We start from the raw sequence: 22,577 nt of genomic DNA on the forward strand, positions 1-22,577 counted from the left end.
ACCAGCGGCCATCGCCAAGGCACCTTTCAGAGGGTACCGCGTTTGGGGAGGCATTGGGTACCACAGTGGCGGGGTGCGAGAAAAAGCAATTTCTACAATCAAGTGCAACTCATCTACGGCCCCTACCCCACCCCCGGAAGCTGCCGTCTCATTCCTGAAATGCCCCACTTCCATCACCCCCCCTCGCCTGTCCATCCTCGGATTCCCTGCCAGCTCCTCTTCCCACCTCTGCCTCCGTCCTTTCACGAGGACCCTGCCCCTGTGGCCCGCCCTCCCGCATCCATCCTTCCTTCTCCTGTCCAGATCCAGATCCCCCGAAGTCACCCCCTTCCCTTCTTGCCATCGCTAAACTCAACGACGGGATTGGGATTCTGCAGCCCTCGCATCCCCCCCCCCAAGTGCTTTCAATGCCCCACAGTTGTGGGTTGGAAAGGGCAAGAGACCCCCGTCAACGGAAGGGAAGGGGTTGTACGAGGAGAGGAGGGCCACTGTGTGAAAGAGTGAGAGAATTCCGGGGTGAGGTGGCCCAGGCCTTGGGGGCCAAATCCGTCCTCCCGGGCCTCTCTGCCAGGCCCCTGGGACCCTCTCCTAGCCACATCCCCTTGCTCCAGTCCTGCTCCATGCCCTCCTCGAGTGCTTTGGCCTGGCGATGCCTCTCTGCTCACCTGCACGTGGGCGCAGAGACCTCTGGCATTTGTGTGCCTGGAATGACGCCTGCCAGCTCTGAGGCCCCACCCACCTCCGCCCCTGGCACCCCCCAGCCTGGCGTGGGGCAGGCGAGAGCGAGGCCTCGGGCTCAGGAGGGCTGCCCAGCCCTGAGCTATGTCATGTTGAAGATGTGAGGTGTTGTGTGTGCGAACAGCATGCTTGTGCTGGGTATGCGACTGTGCGTATTTGATAGGGGAGGGGAGCGGATGCAGGAAGCACCCCCAGCCGCCGCTGAGTCTTCTCGGGTGCCCGAGTGGAGTCCAGAGTCCAGCCTCGAGGTCTCCCCAACCTCCTCCTCCTCCCCCAAGTCCCCTCAAGTCCTCTCCAAAGCTCTCTGCTCAAGCGTCTCGTTCCATCCTGCCCAGAAATCCCACCCCTCCCCAGGAAAGGATGGGGCCACAGCACCCAGCCCCACTCAGCCACAACCCTGGGTGCCCTCTGCTGGGCCCTGGCACAGGGCAACCGTGGCGTTGTCTCTGGCGCCAGGTCGAGGGGTGGAGGCAGGAGGCTCCCGGGACGTCTCCCCTCACGGCGAAGTGCTGGCCGGAGTGTGGCCCCGTGGCGCCGTGGACAGCAGCTGGCTCTGCGAGGTCACGGGGCTGATGTGGCTGTGGGCACCCCCGGCACTGCCTGCAACGCCAGACCTCCGGGCAAACAGCACACCTGTCGGGAGAAGAGAAGCCAAGGTTATAGCGGTTCCCATCTGCCACAGAGGAGGTCCTTGGCTCTCCCTGAGAGCCAGTGTGGTGTAGTGGTTAAGAGCGGTAGACTCGTAATCTGGGGAACCGGGTTCGCGTCTCCACTCCTCCACATGCAGCTGCTGGGTGACCTTGGGCTAGTCACACTTCTCTGAAGTCTCTCAGCCCCACTCACCTCACAGAGTGTTTGTTGTGGGGGAGGAAGGGAAAGGAGAATGTGAGCCGCTTTGAGACTCCTTCGGGTAGTGATAAAGCGGGATATCAAATCCAAACTCTTCTTCTTCTCCCCTGGCAATTCAGGAGGGGGCCAGGTCTGCCCACCTCTGAGATGGCCGGCCTCCTTCACCCCTTGCAGGGGCTGCCCAAAGCCTGCCTCAATATACCTCTTAATACAGCATATAGACTGTGGAACCCACTGCCACAAGAGGCAGCGAGAGCCACCAACTGGGATGGCTTTAAAAGAGGATTTAGGCAAATTCATAGACAAGGTAAAGGCCACACAGCAAAGCTTCTGAATGCCACCTGCTGGAAACCGCAGAGCATAGCCATCCTGGCAAGCAACCATAGATAGCCTTTTCCACCACGAATTTGCCTAATCGTCTTTTAAAGCTGTCTGGGTTGATAGCCATGAATGCCTCTTGTGGCAGTGAGTTCCATAGTTCATACGTTGCATGGAAAAAAGCCCTTTTATCTGTCCTGAATCTGCCAACATTAGGCTTCTACCTAAGAGATCACAGCGGAAAAAGAGGACAGGTCAATAAAGAATCCTCAGCTTTGTCCCTGCAAGCCATAAGGGCTAGAAACTTGACTTTATTTACAAAAAGGCAGGTTTCTGCCAGAGAGGCCGGACAAGCAGGCGAGCACAGGAGGATCCCAGGTGAGCGTAACACAGAGGCATGCCAGGGCATCCGAATCAGAGGGGCATTCAGGTGCCACCTGTCCAAAATTGCCACCTGGGTGCATGGTATTCCTCACATGCATTGTTGCCCCTACCTGGGCAAAGGAAATTCTCTTGCACGCCGCAGGACCTGCAACTTCATGATGATGGATTTTATCGTAGCAAAGACATCAGGGTCGGAGGGAAAGGTCGTCAGCCGGGCCGCAGCTATAACTTATTGGATTTCCCGGCTGCAATTACACGGGTGAAGCAGCCCCCCCTTTCTATTTACCTGTGTAGACAACTCCATTTATTTCTATTGACATGTTGATGCTGCTAATGCCATTGCTGGACAGGTTCAATGCAGCCTCCTGTCTGTCATCTGGAAGGGGAGAAGAAAATGCCGATAGAGGGGTTTCGGAGGGGGAGAGGCGGGGAGGACGGAGCCCAGAGACAGCCCAGCACCACTTCGCACAACCCAAGCCTGTCGTTTGATAGGCGGCTGCTCATCAAAGTGAGAAGGGCCCGGCGGCTCACAGCTCAAGTCCCTGCGGCAAAGCGGCTCAGAGACTCTTCTGCGAACGAGGAAGCCCTGGGTTCAAATCTCACCTCTGCCGCTAAGTCAGCGGGGAGCCTGACTCAACCATCTCAGAAGATTTAAATCGTTCTTGTTCATTTTTCTCAACAATAACTGTATTGTTTTGTCTTTTTGGTAAACCGCTTCGGGCAGGAGGTTTCCACAAGCGAGCGGTGCGTAAATTTTGCGATACAGGTAAGTAAGGAAGTCATCTCGCTTCATCTACCATATGGGGGTAATACTGATCTACCTTGCAGGGTTGTTGTAGCACAATGATGGCCATTAAGCACTTTGAGGAGGCTTGAAGTGTGATGCAAAAGGCAACTTAACAACGGGAGCTGAGAATCCTCAAGAAACACTTGGAATCGTTTTTGCAAAGTTGATTCCAGCGTGTGTGCTCTGTTTTATAGATCCTTGCTGAAAGGAGTCTGTTTCTTGGGTGAATGGACCCCCGGAATAAGCTCCCCAGCACTGTCAGCGACGGTCCTGCTCTCCAGAAGCACAGTTCACTTCTACGGTATCGAAATCACTTGCAAAAAAAATTGTGCAAGTTCCCTCCCTGCACACTTTCACCTGCTTTCTTAACTTACTAATTTCTCCACACCCTTTCCTACCCAGACACATTCACTGGGGTGCAAGTGCTTCTCCAAAGTCCAAGAATCCTAGAACTGCAGAGTTGTGAGGGACCCCCAAGGGTCATCTAGTCCAACCCGCTGCGATGCAGGAATCTCAGCTCAAGAACTAGATGTCCCTGGGGTCCCTTCAAACTCTACAACTATGATACTGTAAGATCTATGATACTGTAAGATCAGGAAAGGAAGCCTTTCTTGGTAGTTCTGCCGAAGTATTTTTAATTTTATTGCTCAAACTCCAAATTCTCTATTAGCTAAACAAGCCTTCTTAGCTCTTCACCGGCAGCAGTACCTGGTCAAGAGGCATGGAGACCATCTGTGATCACTACTCCCTTCCAGACTTCGCAACCCTATCCTCATGGGACAAAGACAAAATTCGCGACTGGATTCTTGCTAGGGACGCTGCCCTCAATCTAAAACTATCTAATGCGACCAGACTCTCCACGTGGTTCCCCCGTGCGAAGGTAGTTAGATCTCTGGCCCACTATTTGAGTGATCTGAAAAATCCTACGCTAAGAAGGGCCTTCACACTAGCTCGATTTCATGCCATCCCCACAGCATTCTTACAGGGTGTATTTTCCAATACTCCTCTGGATCTTCGACTCTGCCCATGCAACAAAGGAAAGATAGAGGACTTTATTCACTTTTTCCTCTACTGCCCACTATATGTCTCAATAAGACCTAGGCTTTTCCCTCTAATCCTGCAGACTATCGCCAGGGACGATGACTGCATGAAATACTTACTGGCGGATACCAACCCCTTGATTTCACGTGGAGTGGCCATCTATACATTACAGGCCCTGAAACTCAGGACCACCTTTTTGGGTAACTTGCCTTAGCCTTAGTCCTATGTATCTTCCTGACATGGACACCGACGTCATGCCCTGCTATTGTCCTCTATTTTATCTGTATTATCCAGCACGATTTTACATCCAATGTTTTAACTGTTTCTGTAGTATTCTTTGTATAATCGCGCCAGGCCACTGCCTGGTCTTTTACTATGTGCTATGGCCATGTGGCTAATGCAATAAATAAATTGATTGATTATTTTTCTGCTTGCAGAAGGGCCTTTTCTGTGACAGCCCCTAAGTTGCGGAACTCCCCTACCAGAGGGGTGTGTTTCTGTACAGTTTTCCACAAATCCTGGAGACGCACCCCCTCTGCCTTGCCCTTTGACCCCCAAGAGGTGTGCATTTTCAGGGCTTGCTCCGGTAATAGCAATCTGCTTTTCAAATTCTTGCAGCCATCCCTGGAACGAGCTGCTGGAGAACTGGTAATACAATGGATGACGACGAAGACAGCTACAGATCCCACCCCACCCCACCCCACCCTGGACACTGCCCTCTCTGGCTGTGCTCCCCCAGAGAATCCTGGGAACTGTAGTTTGGGGAGAGGTCCCGAGACCTGTCATCCTCCTGGCACTAAACTCCACTTCCCAGAGTTCCCCGAGGAGAGCAGGGGTTTGCGGACATCCTTGGCGACCCGGACGCGCAAGGAACGGCTCTCACCTCCGCGGTTGTTGATCTTGATGTTGACCGGGAACTGCGACGCCATGGCCAGGAGGTTCTGCTGGAGGGCGTGCTGTACCAGTCGCTGCTGCTCCTCGGCCACCAGGGCCATCTTCTTCTCGGGGGGCTCGCCCGCCTCCAGCTTCTCCCGCAGCTGCTCCAGGGCGGCCGCCTGGGACGCGGCCGCTTGCGCAGCCACCAAGTGGTGCCCGGCCAGGCTGACAGGGATGGCCAGGCGGCCGGGGACCGCGGAGGAAAGGATGCTCTCCTCTGGAGGGGGGAGAAAAGAGAGGGGGGAGGAATTGCAGAAGGGAAGAATTGCGAGGGGGTCCCCCAAAGGGCACCCAGTCCAACCTGCTGCAATACGAGGGTGTCCTCATTTGAAGAAAGGCGGAACAAGTCGGAGGAGAGGGAGTCCACAAGGTCCTTTGACATTGCTTTTCATGCTCATGTTCCTCTCTTCTCTCCAAAGCCTGGCCACAAATGTGCTACAGCTCTGAACATTTTGTTTTTCTCTTTTTTAACCCCATAAACATAAGAGCAAAGGGGTGGGGGCCCTACTGGATTATCAGGACGGCCTTGGTCCTGTATACCTGAAGGAGCGTCTCCACCACCACCATCCAACCCGGACACTGAGGTCCAGCGCCGAGGGCCTTCTGGCAGTTCCCTTGCTGTGAGAAGTGAGGTTTCAGGGAACCAGGCAGAGGGCCTTCTCGGTGGTGGTGCCTGCCCTGTGGAACACCCTCCCAGCAGATGTCAAGGCAATAAGCAACTATTTTACTTTTAAAAGACAAGGCGGCCCTGTTTAGGGAGGTTTTTAATGCTTGATGCTGTGTTGTTTTTAATATTCGGTTGAAAGCTGCCCAGAGTGGCTGAGGAATTGGTGGTGACCTTTAAAGTCCTAAATGGCCTTGGTCCAGTATACCTGAAGGAACGTCTCCACCCCCATCATTCTGCCCGGACACTGAGATCCAGCGCCGAGGGCCTTCTGGCAGTTCTCTCCCTGCGAGAAGTGAAATTACAGGGAACCAGGCAGAGGGCCTTCTTGGTAGTGGCACCTGCCCTGTGAAACACCCTCCCACCAAATGTCAAAGAGAACTAACAGACTTTTAGAAGACATCTGAAGGCAGCCCTGTTTAGGAAAGCTTTTAAATTTGATGGATTATTGTATTTTAATATTTTGTTGGAAGTCGCCCAGAGTGGCTGGGGTATAAATAAATTATTATTATTATTATTATTATTATTATTATTATTATTATTATTATTATTATTTGGCATCTTGCTCTCACTGTGGCCAACCATATGCCCCAAAGCAGGATTCAAGCATAAGAGCAGCCCTCTCCCCTCCTGAGGTTTCCAGCAATTGGAATTCGGAAGCATTTCAGCCTCCAACTCATTGAATCATTTGAGTTGGGAACCAAGGGTCATCTAGACCAACCCCCTGCAATGCAGGAATCTCAGTTCAAGTATCCAAGACAGATGCCAACCCAACTTCTGTTTAAAAACTTCCAATGAAGGCAAGTCCACAACCTCCCAAGGGAGACAGTTCCACTGTCAAACAAGCTCTTATTGCCAGGAGGTTTAGCTGGAATCTCCTTTCTTGTCGCTTGAAGCCATTGGTTCAAGTCCTACCCTCCAGATCCGGAGAAAACAAGCTTGCTCCTTCTTCCATGCGACAGCCCTCGAGATATTTGAAGATGGATATCCTATCTCATCTTCAGTCTCCTCTTTCCCAGGCTAAACATACCCAGCTCCTTCAACTGTTCTTCACACGGCTTGGTTTCCAGACCCTTGACCATCTTGGTCGCCCTCCTCTACACATCCTCCGGCTTGTCAATATCCTTCTTAATACCAGCCACCATGACTGTATACCTGAAGGAGCGTCTCCACCTGCATCGTTCTGCCCGGACACTGGGGTCCAGCTCCAAAGCCCTTCTGCAAGAAGTGAGGTTACAGGGAACCAGGCAGAGGGCCTTCTCGGTAGTGGCACCCGCCCTGTGGAACGCCCTCCCATCAGATGTAAGGGGTAAGGAAGTTTATAATGTTTGATGTTTTCTTATGGTTTTTCTATTTGTTGGAAGCTGCCCAGAGTGGCTGGGGGAACCGAGTCAGATGGGCAGCGTGCAATTGTTGTTGTTGCTGTTGTTGTTGCTAATACTATCACCATCATCATCATCTTCACCACCACCAAACATTAGGAAGAACTGTTTGAGAGTGGAACAGGCTCCCTGCGATTCCCAGGGGGTTGGTCTAGATGGCCTTTGGGGACCCCCTGCCACTCTACAGTTCTACAGCTGGATGGACCTTTGGGCTGATCCAGCATGGCTCCCCTTATGTGTGCCAAACTTTTCCTGCATCTCTTTTGGCCCCAATCCCCTCTCAGCAATAAGTGGCACCTGACACTATCTGCCCCTCAACTGCCTCCCCCCCTTCCCTTCTCTCTCCAGCAGGGACCAGCCTTGAAAGGTGCCTCTCGCCCACTGGGGCCTCACCTTTCTTTTTCTTATTTTATGTATAATTCTTATTAAATTTTCTTATTAAATTTACGTTTTCAGCTGTACACACAATTTCGCCCCATATACTCAAACGTTTCCCAATTTTCTCTAAACATATGTTCTTCTTGTTCTCTCATTCTATATGTTAAGTCTGAGAATTGCACAGTAGTGGCATACATAAATAACCTTTTTGGACACCTGGGAATTTCAGTCTGAATTATCCCCAACTGCCTCACGTTTCCACGATCACTGCAGATGGTGACAGCAGTCACAAAATTAAGAGACGCCTGCTTCTTGGGAGGAAAGCAATGACAAACCTAGACAGCATCTTAAAAAGCAGAGACATCACCTTGCCAACAAAGGTCCGTATAGCTAAAGCTATGGTTTCCCCAGTAGTGATGTATGGAAGTGAGAGCTGGACCATCAAGAAGGCTGATCGCCGAAGAATGGATGCTTTTGAATTCTGGTGCTGGAGGAGACTCTTGAGAGTCCCATGGACTGCAAGAAGATCAAACCTATCCATTCTCAAGCAAATTGGCCCTGAGTGCTCACTAGAAGGACAGATCCTGAAGTTGAGGCTCCAGTACTTTGGCCACCTCATGAGAAGAGAAGACTCCCTAGAAAAGACCCTGATGTTGGGAAAGATGGAGGGCACAAGGAGAAGGGGACGACAGAGGATGAGATGGTTGGACAGTGTTCTCGAAGCTACTAACATGAGTTTGGCCAAACTGCGGGAGGCAGTGAAGGATAGGCGTGCCTGGCGTGCTCAGGGCCGGTGCTAGGGTTTTTTGCGCCCTAGGCGAGACCACCTTCTGGCGCCCCCGCCCCCCTGCCAAAGCCTGCTTTAGCGGGAGGTGGGGGGGGTGGAGAGGCAAGCAGCAGCTTCTCCGCTGTAGTGGAGAAGCTGCTGCTCGCCCGTCCCGCCGTCCTGTCCAAGCCTGGCCAGCGCCCCCTCCATTTTGGTGCCCTAGGCAACTGCCTAGTTTGCCTTAATGGACATGCCGGCCCTGGGCGTGCTCTGGTCCATGGGGTCACGAAGAGTCGGACACGATTAAACGACTAAACAACAAAGCCTCACCTTTTTTGATGTTGTGCACTTGGCTGATTTGGCTGCAGTTGTGCGCGGAGATGGTGAGGGAGGGCAGAGGTATTTTGGGCGAGGCCAGGACGCCCGGCGTGCCCACCGGGGAGTAGTTGAAGAGCGTGGTCCCAAAAGCCTGCCGCCTCCCCTCCCTCCGGTTGCTGTCAATGGCGGCCTGCAGCTCGCCGGGGGAGCTGAGTGCCCGCTTCTCGCACTCGTAGGGATAGAGGTATTTCATGTACCTGACGTGCGGAGGGAGGCAGAAAGGGAGAGAGGAAGCGCGGGGTAGTGGTTAGAGTGCTAGGGTAGCGGTTCCCGAACTTTCTTCGGGCAACCCCCCCCCTCCCCTTGGTTTCATAAACTTACCCCCCGCACCCACTACCCTATTCAGAATTATTCAGAACAGCGGTTTGCATGGCCCGCTAAATAACAAATAATGCAAAGAAGACATTTCTACAGCATCCAATTTAAACTGTTTCGTTTAATTAATTCAAGCAAATGGGTGGATCTGATTTGGCGATGCCAGCTTTTCAGAGTCAGAGCCCCCTGCCTCCCCCTCGCCTCTTAGTGTCCCTGTAGGGAATCTCAGGGGGCATGCGAGACTTGGGTTCAAATCCTCCCTCGGCCACAAAGCTCCCTGGGTATGACCTGGGGCCCACCTGCTGCATCTCTGCCTAGCCTGCCTCGCAGGGTTGTTGTGTGGATATAACAAAGAAAACCAGCTGGACCTCCTTAGAGGAAAGATGGGGCACAGATGTAGTAACGATAGTAAAGAAATTGAGATGGCTCTTTCGAAGAGGCTCCAGGAGCCTTCCTGCCAGAATACAGTCATTCCTTTCCCCTCTAGTGAGGGCTGCACATCCTGAATTGCTGAAAAGACAGATATCAGACAGAAATCCAGCAGATGCAGCCTCCCCATGACTAAATCCAGGGAAATTTGCACTGTGGAATGTTTGAATAGCTGGACAGCAGGCAGAAATCCATCAGGTGCAGCTTGCCTATGACCACATGCAGGGAGATTTGCACTGCAGAACATCTGAATAGCTAGGCAGCAGGCAGAAATCCAGCAGGTGCAGTCTCCCCATGTCTAAATCCAGGGAGATCTGCACTGTGGACCATCTGAATAGATTGACATCAGGCAGAAATCCATCAGGTGCAGTTTGCCCATGACTACATCCAGAGAGATTTGCACTGCGGAATGTCTGAATAGCTAGACACCAGGCAGAAATCCAGCAGGAGCAGTTTCCAACGACTAAATCTGGTGAGACCTGCCCAGTTCCTCTCACAGCAGGGCCACAGCAGCGCTGCTTTGAAAACTGATCAGAAACGCCTGCCCAGCTGAGCCGCGGCCGTCCCTCTCCCCTGCCCTTGCTTGGAAGCGGAGAGGGTATGCCCCAGGATCCGCTCTCGCCCTGCCTTGTCCCACCTGGTGCCCTCCGGGTGTCTTTTGGGAGTATAAACCCCGCCAGTCCCAGTCCCGTAGGAGGCCGGGGGCTGATGGGAGCTGTAACCCCCAGCTCTGGGGAGGGCGCCCGGTCAGGGAAGGGCTGTCCTGGTTTCCTCACGGGAGAGGGAGCCACTCACTGCGTGCGGAGGGTGAAAGCAGCGCTGGTTATGGAGGTGGGCAGGTTGAGGCCTTTGGTGATCTCGCGCCAGATCTTCTTGTTGATGACTTCCACCAGGCCCCCCTTCTCGGTTACCAGCCGGTACAGGGTGTAGAGGTCCAGGACTTGCTTGGCCATGATGGGGATGCGGTTCACGGGAGTCCCTGGGGAGAGAGGAAATTTTATTATTATTATTATTATTATTATTATTATTATTATTATTATTATTATTATTTTGCAACGGTTTTAATTGGATTTTCACATAGACATATTATTTTCACATCTGATTATTACATCTTATTTTTCATAATTACAGCCATACCTCGTGTTGCGAACGTTCGACTTACGGACCTCCGCGACCCGGAAGTCCTCTGTGGAGCGTGCGCGACGTGCGGGTGCACAGAAGAACAAAAACGCGCGGACTTCCGGGTTTTTTCGGGGGGGGGGGGCGTTCACGTTACGCACGCCCATGTTACGTAGCGCAATCCGGAACGGATCACGTGTGTAACGCGGGGTACCACTGTATATACAGATGGTTTCTGAACTATTTGTTACTTCAAAAAAACAAAGAAAAAAAGGGGGGAGAAAAAAAGAAAAGAAAAGGAGAAAAGAAAAAGACTTCCCCACTTCCTTCTTCTGCTATTTTTGTAGTCATTCTTAATTTGCCCAGTTGGGACTTTCCTTATTCAATCGACCATTTTACAAATGCTATTCCAGCAGTTACAATCTTCTAAATAGCCGTTTCCATATTTTCACCATTATGTCTTTCATAAAATATCCATATACTCAGTTTATATCCCATATCTATACACTGTATTGCCTTATTATTTCCTTTATATTTTCCCAATTAAAAATATTATCATTTTGTAGTTGTTATCACTTCGGGGAGAGAGGAAATTCAAGGTTGGCGGATATGCAACAGGTGCGGCAGCAGCAGCAGCAGCCCTGCCCAAAGGCATCTGTGCTGAGGAAGCTCCAGGGCTGGGGGGAGCCCTCTCCAAATATCTCAAGGGCTGCCCCATGGAAGATGGAGCAAGCTTGCTTCCTGCTGCACTGGAGGGGAGGAAGACCTGAGCCAGTGGATTCAAACGGCAAGGAAGGAGATTCCGACTGAACATCCAGGAAGGACTTTGTGATAGTTAAGAGCCATTCGATAGCGGGACCAGTGCCGGATTTACGTATAAGCTAAACAAGCTATAGCTTAGGGCCCTAATCTCTTGGGGTGCCCCTAAAAAAATGAAAGGAAAAAAACCTGGATATACATTTCCAAAATATAAGACAAAAAACAAATAAAATAAAACCTACATACAGCAACAGTGTTTGTGTTGTGTAGACTCCTATGATGTGTTAAGGGACCCGCCTGCTAGCCTACTCTCTGAAATATCACAGGTTTGCTCATGTCTATACAGGTGAAACTCGAAAAATTTGAATGTCGCGGAAAGGTTCATTTCCTTCAGTAATTCAACTTAAAAGGTGAAACTAATATGTGAGATAGACTCATGACATGCAAAGCGAGATATGTCAAGCCTTTATTTGTTATAATTGTGATGATTATGGCGTACAGCTGATGAGAACCCCAAATTAACAATTGCAGCTTTGGGGTTATCATCAGCTGTACGCCATAATCATCACAATTATAACAAACAAAGGCTTGACATATCTCGCTTTGCATGTCATGAGTCTATCTCATATATTAAACTCCAGTAGCTAATGAAAGCAATTGCTTACATAAATGGTCTTTTCCACGATATTCTAATTTTTTTTAGTTTCACCTGTATAGGGTGCCTACATTCTGCATGTGCAAATGGCTTTAGATACCTATTAGGGAATATGAAGGAAGTCCAGGGGAGGAGGGGGGAATATGGAAAATTGTTAGAGAAATATTGTTAGAAGATATATACAAGGAAAAACCAATATTTTTTTTAAAAAAAATTCATTTTGGCTATCGTGGTACATGCCTAAGTATGTGTTAAGCCCTAGATAAAGGTCACACTATAAATTAAGAACTTAGAAAAAGCTGTCCTGTTTTACAGTAGTTATTGATCCCAGTTGGTTCTGTGGCAAAGAAATCTTTTGTGACGTAGGATTTATTCTCTCCAGCAGAGGGAGACAAAATCAGAGAAAAACAGCTATAAAAAAATTTAAAACACCGGAGAGTTCAGGTTAGAAATGCAGGATTTAGAAAAACGCAGATTAACCTTTGAGATAAACTGCCTAGCAAAAAGGTCAGCTGGACAGGAATGAGGGTGCTTCCAGATGCAAACTGAAGGTAAACACAGATCAGTGGGGCTAAAATAGCAAAAACCTGAAGCGGAGCCCTATTCCTGCTTTGACATCCATTACTCAACTCTGGACTTTGCAGATCCTTCCCAGAGCGCCTAGATTTAAAAAGGAATAGCCATTTCTGTGCGGCCAATTGTGATGGATATAATAGAGAGTCTTGTGTGAACTGCATTAAAACAGACAGGTCAACCCCCCCCCCCAATTACTTACATGTGGTTCCATTCTTTACCTGCATTCAGGAAAACATGTAAAAAATTCTTATGGATCTAAACTTTGGGACAGTTTTTTAGGGCTGTCTGCAACAAGCAGAGCAATTCTTTAACTGCAATTCCTGCATTGCAAGGGGTTGGACTAGATGACCCTTGGTAACCCTTCCAGCGCCACAATTCTAGGGTTCCTCGAAAACATTCTGTTCCCAAGCATTCTGCGGCGAGAAAAGCTGGATTCTGTGCCCCGACAATTTCCGTTGATACGCCTAGCTTCGCTCCTTTAAAAAATGGTTTTGCATGCTTTATTTAGCAGTGTGGCACGCTTGCGCTCATTCATTCATTAATGCTTTTGACACGGTAGGGCATGAATTTAAGGAATCAAGGGGAAGGTGGCCCGGAAAACCACTGATCTAGCCCCATATCACCCACAGTGATGACGGGACTTGAACTCAGGACCTCCCACCCACAAGGCACACGCTCTGCCACTGAGCCACAGAAAAGTGTCTTCACATGCCCCACTTTCCCAGAGTTCCAGTGTGGGTGTGCATTGATTAGATTAGGTGGCTGGCCGCTATCTTGACAGGACAGTATTTCGTCAAATTGACAAAAAAAAGGGTCAAATTGACAAAGACACACAACTTATAAAACTATTCCCCCTGCTAAACTCCACCTTCCCACCCTCCTGGTGGTACGATATAACTGGCCAAATGTAGGCATAAACCCTCTCTTACCTTAGCTTTCTTTAACCTATTGAATCCTGGGCCAACAGCCAAAAAAAGGCCAAAATATGGATGAATAAAGACTGTCCAGCAACTTGCATCCGGAAGAGGCTGCTGTCTGTGAGCCTGTTCACTGTTCCTTGAGGAAGCGGACCTCACAGTGGTGTAGTGGTTAAGAGTGGTAGACTCGTAATCTGGTGAACCGGGTTCGCTTCCCCGCTCCTCCACATGCAGCTGCTGGGTGACCTTGGGCTAGTCACACTTCTCTGAAGTCTCTCAGCCCCACTCACTTCATAGAGTGTTTGTTGTGGGGGAGGAAGGGAAAGGAGAATGTGAGCCGCTTTGAGACTCCTTCGGGTAGTGAAAAGCGGGATATCAAATCCAAACTCTTCTTCTTCTTCTTCTTCTTCTTCTTCTTCTTCTTCTTCTTCTTCTTCTTCTTCTTCTTCTTTTTCGTGGCAGGATTTGAATGCAGAGCTAGAACTAGTCCAAGCAGGGATGGGGAGGGGTACGTGCCCAAACAAATGCCCCAGGGCCTACTGCACTAGTTTTCCTCCACAAAGGGGCACTTGCTCTCTTGCTCTGACCTCCTCCTGGTCTACTTTGCTAATTACTCACCTGCCCTCTGCGGCCCAAGCTACACGGTGCATTATCAGCTTATAAAATTGTCAGCTTGTCCGAAAGCTTGTTAATCTCGTTCCGGCTCCCTCTGGAAATGTTTTACGATAATCGCTTCCGTTCTTGACAGAGCGGTTTCTATTAAGGGGCACCGGCGGCAAGACGCAGCCAGCGTCCCAGAGGAAAAGGGGGCACCACCACGGACGGTGAAAGGAGCTTCTGGGCAGGAGGGATTTTCCCCTCCAAGAAGGACTGCAACCTGGCCAGTCCCCAACCCCATGGATTTTGAGCTGGCCGCTGGACTGCACCGTTTAGCTAAAAGCACAAATTACAGGGACTCTCCAGACTGGTGGTTTTCACAGGCGTTTTCCGCAACATGTCACCGGTGCAGCGATCGTGCATCTGCGGTGAATTTATACCGGACTGTCCGCACACCAGTCGTTATGTGTTGCTTCCCCTGTGCGCATCATTGCCATCTGGAGTGGTGCTCCTGCGCTACAGTGCAGCAAAAGCGTGACCAGCAACAAAAACCCACAACATTTGTGGTATAAAGAGTTACAGGATTTCACCAGGAAGCTACAGGACACTGGAAACAAGGAAGGATTTCTGCCCTGGAACTTCTGCTGGCCCAAATAAGTAACAAGAGCACAATTGTGTAGAATTGCACAAAACACCATAGCTGCACAATAAGGGTATCTGAAGGGGCCCACAGAAAGCAGCGGCGGGAGGCAGCGGTGGATTTACATATAAGTCAAACAAGCTATAGCTTAGGGCCCCACTCTCTTGGGGCCCCCCAAAAAAAATTAAAGGGAGAAAAAACTGGATGCACATTTCCAAAATATAAGTTAAAAAAACAAATAAAATAGAACCAACATACAGAAAGGGACACAGGTGGCGCTGTGGGTTAAACCACAGAGCCTAGGGCTTGCGGATCAGAAGGCCTGCGGTTTGAATCCCCGCGATTCGGTCCCTGCTCCTGCCAACCTAGCTGTTCAAAAGCACGTCAAAGTGCAAGTAGATAAATAGGTACCACTCCGGCGGGAAGGTAAACGGCGTTTCCGTGCACTGCTCTGGTTCGCCAGAAGCAGCTTTTTCATACTAGCCACATGACCCGGAAGCTGTACGCCAGCTCCCTTGGCCAGTAAAGTGAGATGAGCGCCGCAACCCCAGAGTCGTCCACGAATGGACCTAACGGTCAGGGGTCCCTTTACCCTTTACTGGGCTCCTATTTGTTATGTGCAAATAGCTTTAGATACCTATTAGGTCCATAAATTACCATATAGCATAGGTATATTCAACACGAAAAACAGCGGAAATTTGTTGTTGACAAAGGACAGCTGGACATATAAAGGGCCCCATTACCTTCAGCAGCTTAGGGCCTCATCAAACCTAAATCTGGCCAGGGGTTTCACTTACAGGGCAGATTTTTCCAGTTGGTCTTGACTTTGGACCACGTGCGGTTGAGAACACACACCCCTTCCCTACTCCGAGTAATTAATTTACTAGGCTTGTGTGATAAAAGGTCTCTGGTTTTGGAGGGTGCGGGTTGCAGAGCTGGGTCCCTGCAGCAGGAGATCAAGGCCCCCCCATCCGTGCTGCTGCTCGTGCCCAGCAGCCTTGCGAGTTGCCGCACGGCCGGACTGTGCATGTCCGCACTTGCGCAGTCCATGCGGCGGCTGCTAGCACCCGGCAGCCCAGATGGACTGCGCTCCGTAGCGCATGCGTCATGACGTCACGATGCACATGCGCTATGGAGCAGCACCCCACCCCCGGAGGGTGCCCCCGCATTTGCTGCTCCGGGCGGCCAAGCAGCTCGCTACGCCACTTAATGTTAGCTGCTTTGAGACTCCTTCGGGTAGTGATAAAGCAGGATATCAAATCCAAACTCTTCCTCTTCTTTTCATGCCAGGATTGACTTCTTAGGTTGGCAGCAGAGTCGAAAGTGGTCTTTGCCCTTTGCGCAGTGGGGAGTCAGGGATTGAACTGGGCTCCCTCCTTCCTTCCTTCCTTCCTTCCTTCCTTCCTTCCTTCCTTCCTATGGTAGAGTTTCTGCTCTGCCAACGGGCTGTGGGTCCATCAAGCGCTCATCATTGCCCAAGAGAAAATGGAGGAGGAGCCCAGGCTCCCCAAACCTGCCCAGGGTCCCGAAAGCAGGACCCTGGGCGGCTTCTGTCGGTGAGCCACACACGAGTTTCCCAGCATGCTCCCTGCCCGCAGGCCTGGCTCACCATCTAAACTGAAATCAATTCCAATAACCCCGAGGCATCGACAGCCCTTCACAGCACGTCCAGGTCTAATTAACAGTCTTTTGGGCCACCCGGACAAGAGGGCTCGGCGGCACAGCGTCCCCTCCAGCACCTTCTGCCCGCAAAGTGGGAAGGGCGGGTGGAGAGGGGGGCATTCCGCAGGGCCAAGCGGACAAGGCAGTCCCGCCGCGTCTTCTTCCGGTTGCCCCCCACTAAAGAGCAGGAGAGTCCCCAACCCCACGGACAGGAGGGGCTCCTCCATCGCCGGCCGATGGGCCGTAATCTCTCCTCGACGTGACCTTCCCTTGCTGACCTCTGCTGGGCCTCGGCGGCTTTGCGCAGTGGCTCTTCGGGATCCGAGTGGACGAGAGGCTGGGAGGGCGGAGTGCAATGCAACCCGATCCCCCCTCACCGGGGGGAGAGGGGTTATATATGGGGCTGTGCCCAGTGTGGCTCTGCATTACGAGGAAAAACGCACAGCAAGGTACCCCCGCCGCAAAGAAACGCAGGGTCCCACGGCCTCCGCAGATTTAGCAAACGCATCTCAAAAAGGACAGTGGCAAGGCTGAACATGGTGCAGAAAAGGGGAAAGGGACCTGGGGCGAAAGGCAATGCTTTCGGGGGGGGCAGCCCGTCCCATGTTTTATTGTATTTTTAATATTTTGTTGGAAGCCGCTGGGAAACCCAGCCAGATGGGTGGGGTATAGCTAAGGTACTTTTCCATGTATAAGACTGAGTTTTTTTAAATTTAAAATGTCTTATACACAGATAGTGCATATGGCCATTTTCTAAATTTGGGGTCCCCCAAAGTAGGGGGCATCTTATACATGGGGGCAACGTATACACGGAAAAATACGGTAATAAATTATTATTGTTGTTATTCCTATTGTTACTGTCATCATCGTCATTATTACGGCGCCCAACATCTGAAGGATCTTTTGCCTTGCAACTTCTGCACTGAAACTCTACAATTCTACATCATGTTCCAAATGATGGTGGGCCATAGGAAGAACCAGGCTGCAGAGGAGAACAAACCGAGGCAAAGCTCCGTTGCCCCAGGAGGGGTGCCAAGTCTCGTTCCATCTATCTGCCCCACTCTGTTCGCCATGGCCAGCCGGGACACTGCGGCTGCGTCAGTCAAATCCAGAGCAGGAGGAGACAGTGCTGTCAAGTATCCCGTTTTCCCCGGGATTCTCCCTTATTTCAAGCAGTTTCCCGCTGCTCTCCCTTATTTTTTATTTCCCTTAAATTTCCCGTTTTTAATGGAAGCAGCTCCTCCCCTGCTGGCCAGGGACTGGGTGGGAAGACCTCGCCTACTTGGAGAGAAAAGCCTCAGCCCTCAAAGCAAGTGGGAGCCGTTTCCCGTGCTTACAGGGGGGTGTATTCCTCCCCCTGCATCAGCCCCTATCCGTTGCCGCCGAGCCCCTCAGCTGGCCAATAGGGTTAGCTGGCGGGCGGAGCCTGGGTGCCTTTGAGCAGCTGCTGCTTCCTGTCCTGTTTTGATGGGATCAGACAAGAAGACGATGGGGCTCCATCACGCGGAGCACATGGCTGCCCTCCTCTTTGCTGGCTGCCCTCCTCTTTGCCCGAGCCCGCTTGGAGTTTACATTGCTGCTCCGCCCACTTTTGCTTCTGGCTCCGCCCACCACTGACATGTGACTGTCCCCGGGATAGGTGAGACTGCTAATCCCTTATTTTCAAATCCGAAACTTGACAGCTATGGGAGGAGATGGAGAGTGGAAACAGCTGTGGCCAACTGAACCGCCTCACAGCCCACAGACCAGGTTGCCGGCAGGGCAATCGCAGGTGGGCAACTCCAAAGGAAAAGCAGCAAGTGTCCTTTGGTGTCTCCCCTTCAGAGGCACAGGAAGTGTGGGAGATTGGCAGCCAAACCTAACAAATGCACATTCCTGCAAATCAGCATGAGAAGGCGCCAAGTCTGCAGAGCTGTGTTGTCGACACCCAGACCATAGAAACACAATTGGCAGAGGGGGCTTTGTGTGATGTCATTTCCCCTCCTCTCCTGGAGAGGAAGGAGCATAGGTTATTTCCTGTTCCTCTCTCTCCTCTTGTGGCCAGCCATGAAGGGACATATGCCCTTGGTTTGCTCCTGGCACATGATGGAAGCTGTTGCTACTAAGTATTTTGCCTGCATAGTTTTTAGTGCTGCGAACCGATGGGCAATTATAAAGCAAGCAAATCTTGTTTTTAAACTTACTTCTTTGTTAAGAGGCGTAAGGAAGAGGAAGTCATCTTAATTCATTAACTGGACTTGCTCAAAATAAAGCTTTGCAGTCTAATTCCTATGGATTAGAACGGGGGGGGGGGGACAATTTGAAGCCTTCCTCCCACCTGGAAATTCTGGAGCATGTGAGGGTCTTTGGGGGGAGCGCCTGCCCACCCTCAAGAATGTGGGGCAGCCTTAGTTGGGGGGGGGTGAGGGAGGGCAATGCACATTGGAGAGGGGGTGTCACATAGCCCCCAGGCTGTTAGCAGGAAGAGAGGCTCAAGCAGGCAGCAGAACAGAGGAAAAGAGGAGGGGTGGAGGAGGCACTTATCAAACAACCCCATCTGGCGCCAGTGGGACTCATTGCCACAGGATTTCTCCTGCATTGCAGGGGGTTGGACTAGATGGCCCTTGGGATTATACAGTATAACTGTATATGGTTATACAGTTCTGCAATTCTGTAGGATGTTCCAAACGCAGAAGCAAAAATAGCTTCAGAAAAGCATTAGATGATCATACTTTGCTTATCAGTTACCTTTTCCTGACGGCACTTGAGGCAAGATGGAGGGGGGGCGGAGAGAGACTGGGGTGGCTCCTGTGCCCCTGGTATCAGTCGTCCCCCTCCCACATGCCCAACAAGCAGACATCTGTCTGGCATTCCCTGCTCAGGCAGTGGGGTCCTCTGGGCAGGGCACCATGGAAGCAGCTGCCAGCCCCCTGACACACAGGCAGAGAAAAGCTCTTTATTCCTGCCCTTCCTTTCTTCTGGGTGGCCGTGAATGGGAGCTATCGAAAAGCCATCCATTTGCAGCGGGAGAGGCCGCCGGGGCATCGCCGCTCAACTCAAACGCGTCCGTCACTCAGCGCCGCTTTCTCGCCCCCTTAATTTATGACCCTGATATTGGCTCGCCTGCTCCTCGTAAGCCTGAAAAGCCTGGCGCCTTCATTCCTTTCAACCAGCTCATTTCACTTGTTTCGTCTCTCCTTGGTGAGGAGGGGAGGGAGTGTGTTTGTGTGTGTGCGTGTGTGTTTTGGGGCTGTGCAATTCTCCCTTCTGCCTGGCAAGTTATCTCCCTGTGCAATAATCCGACTCCCGGGACTTTCTGAGAACCCAGAAGCATCTCAAACGCAGGAGAGCTTCTGCAAGTCAGGACAGACAACACTGAGCTAAATGGACAAACTGGTCCCCATTTTTTGATTCTATAAAAAGGGAGAGTCTTATAAGCATCCCTCCCATGACTCACTTCTCCTGCTAGTTGGGCTATACAGACGCCGCTTAAAATCCTGGCTATAGGCAACAGCATCTCTGTAACTTGTTTTCTTATACTGAATATGCAGAGAGCCTGGTACGGTTATTGTTTGCATGGTTGCTTGTTAGTTTGGACATATGTTTATGATAAAAAATTATTACAAGGAAAGGAAAAAAGACAATGATGAATAAGGCAAGCTTCCGATGGTGCTGACCTTGAAAGCCCTAAATGGCCTCAGCCCAGTATACCTGAAGGAGCGTCTCCACCCCCATCCTTCAGCCCGGACACTGAGGTCCAGCTCCGAGGGCCTTCTGGCGGTTCCCTACCTGGGAGAAGTGAAGTTACAGGGAACCAGGTACAGGGCCTTCTCGGTGGTGGCGCCTGCCCTGTGGAACAGCCTCCCATCAGATAAAGGTAAAGGGGTAAAGGGACGCCTGACAGTTAAGTCCAGTCGTGGACGACTCTGGGGTTGCGGCGCTCATCTCGCTTTACTGGCCAAAGGAGCTGGCGTACAGCTTCCGGGTCACGTGGCCAGCATAACTAAGCCGCTTCTGGCGAACCAGAGCACTGCACGGAAACGCCGTTTACCTTCCCGCTGGAGCGGTCCCTATTTATCTACTTGCACGTTGACGTGCTTTTGAATTGCTAGGTTGGCAGCAGCTGGAACCGAGCAACGGGAGCTCACCCCGTCGCGGGGATTCGAACCGCCGACCTTCTGATCAGCAAGCCCTAGGCTCTGTGGTTTAACCCACAGCGCCACCCGTGTCCATACTTAATACCAAATTCAACTGCTAGCCTTCCTGCTCTGGCAGGCGCAACTGGTGGCTCGATGGGCCTCATCACTTCTGCCTCCGTCCCCTTTTGCGAGGCCCTAATGGAGACGAAGATCACTGGGGGAGATTAGCCCCCTCGTCCAAGGGACCGGCCGGCAGATTAATGCCAACCGGGAAGCCACAAGACGCGAGTTATTTATGCCCCTCACCCCCGGGATCGATGCCGTGTGGGCAGAAGGGGAAGGGGGAGCTCAGACTCCTGGGTTCTTATCTCCCCACTGTGGATTTATGGCCATCGACCGCCCCACCCTAGAGAAGCCGCCACCCTCCCACCCACCCCCCGCGGGATTCGATTCCGCAGCCCCGATGGCAGGAGCCTCACAAAGGACCCTGATACAGATGTACGGCCAGGGGAGAATGGCTGTTAATTAGCACCCTTATCTCAGCCAGGAGAGAGCCAGTTAATTAGCTGGGAGAGAATAATGAGGCCGGCGATCAGCGGAGGCGCCATGAATCTTGTGTCAGATGGAGAGGGGGGTCCGGGGCGGAGGGGCTTTGTCACCATCACGGGGGGGGGGGGGCCGCTGGCAGCACCTCCGTTCCTGGCTGGCAGGAGGCCCACGTTCCTTCTTCGCAGGTGGGTCTCTCTTAGGGTCTAACTGATCCCGTTTAAGGTTTGGAAAGTGTTCCGTCCACCCCGAAGTCAAGAGACATCTAGGATTTACATCTGCTCCCTGTTTCTGTTGCGTGTGTGTTTTTAAGGGGGAGGAAGTTGCAGCCTCTTTTCCTCGCAGCACGCAACGTGGCTCGCTTCTTTGAGCCACCTGCAGGAAATTTTGTGTGCTCAGCATTCAGGGCTGGCCGCTGCGTGAGATCTCAGGAAGGAAGGCAGGGGTGGGGGGTGCTCTTGCCTTGAGACGGGGGCAGGGAGACAGTCAGGTTGGATATTCTGCAGACTCCAAAAGGGAATTGAAAGAGCCGGGGCTGCTGTGATAACGTTGGAGCTGGAGCCATGCAAATAGGGGTGAGTTCAGCTCTGGCTTGCTGTCACTGCCTTGAATGGAAGGAGTGGAGAGAACAGGTTGTAATATGGAGAAAAAATTGTTTTATGAGCTGGGGGCGTAAAGCCCAGGAAACTGAGAACATCCAAAGATCCCCGCTGGATCCGGCCAATGGCTCATCCATACAGGCATTCAGTTCTCACAGTGGCCAAGCAGGTGCCCCAACAGGGAACTAGCAAGCAGGATCCAAGCACAAGAGTGCTCTTCCCTCTTGTGGTTTCCAGAAATTGGCTCCACTGGGAATGTTTCCCTGCCTGGAAGCCTGCAGACAGTGCTGAGCGAGATGGATCAATGCTCTGACTCAGGTGGAAGCAGCAGGAGAACATTTAGGTATGCACTGCCCTGTATTCATATAATTGTAGAGCTGGAAGGGACCCCCAAGGGTCCTCTAGTCCAACCCCCTGCAATGCAGGCATCTCAGCTAAAGCATCCATGACAGATGGCCATCCAACCTCTGCTTAAAAACCTCTTTGGAAAGGAGATTCCACCACCTTCCATCACACAGTCAAACAGCTCTTATTGTCAGAAAGTTCTTCCTGATGTTTAGTCAGAATTGCCTGTCTTGGAACTTGAAGCCATGGGTTCAAGTCCTACCTTCCAGAGCAGGAGAAAACAAGCTTATTCCCTCTTCTGTGTGACAGCCCTTAAGATATTTGAAGACAGCTTTCGTATCTCGTCTCATTCTTCTCTTCTCCAAGCTAAACAGACCCAGCTCCTTCAACCGTTCCTAATCAGGCTTGGTTTCCAAACCCTCTGCCCACAGAATTATGGAACTGAAAAGTTGGAAGAGACCCTAAGAGTCATCTAGTCCAACCCCCTGCGATGCTGGAATCTTCAACTAAACCGTTCATGGCACGGATAGAATTTTCTGAGCCTGGTGGTGTCCAGTTTATCTGCCTGCCCAAGTTTTTAATCTTTCTTATCTTGCTCCTTTTTTATATATGTCTGTCGTCTTTGTCCATGGAGTTTTCTTGGCAGGGATACTGGAGTGGGTTGCCGACAAAGGTCCGT

At 51.3% G+C, this 22,577-nt stretch overlaps 1 protein-coding gene across 1 annotated transcript in view; it reads right to left on the minus strand.

The window, feature by feature from the left end:
- Positions 1-751: 751 nt before the first annotated feature.
- The window catches only part of ARID3C (AT-rich interaction domain 3C), a 93,197-nt gene continuing 71,371 nt past the window's right edge, over positions 752-22,577 (minus strand). Inside the window, exons 3-7 of the mRNA XM_033164551.1 lie at positions 10,161-10,344; positions 8,574-8,818; positions 5,001-5,270; positions 2,576-2,665; positions 752-1,371 (exon numbers count right to left, since the gene is read on the minus strand). Coding sequence (XP_033020442.1) covers positions 1,235-1,371; positions 2,576-2,665; positions 5,001-5,270; positions 8,574-8,818; positions 10,161-10,344 — 926 coding nt within the window. The 3' untranslated portion in view covers positions 752-1,234. The remainder of the gene's footprint in view (positions 1,372-2,575; positions 2,666-5,000; positions 5,271-8,573; positions 8,819-10,160; positions 10,345-22,577) is intronic.

Source organism: Lacerta agilis, chromosome 11, assembly GCF_009819535.1.
Source record: "Lacerta agilis isolate rLacAgi1 chromosome 11, rLacAgi1.pri, whole genome shotgun sequence".
Classification (NCBI taxonomy): domain Eukaryota; kingdom Metazoa; phylum Chordata; class Lepidosauria; order Squamata; family Lacertidae; genus Lacerta; species Lacerta agilis.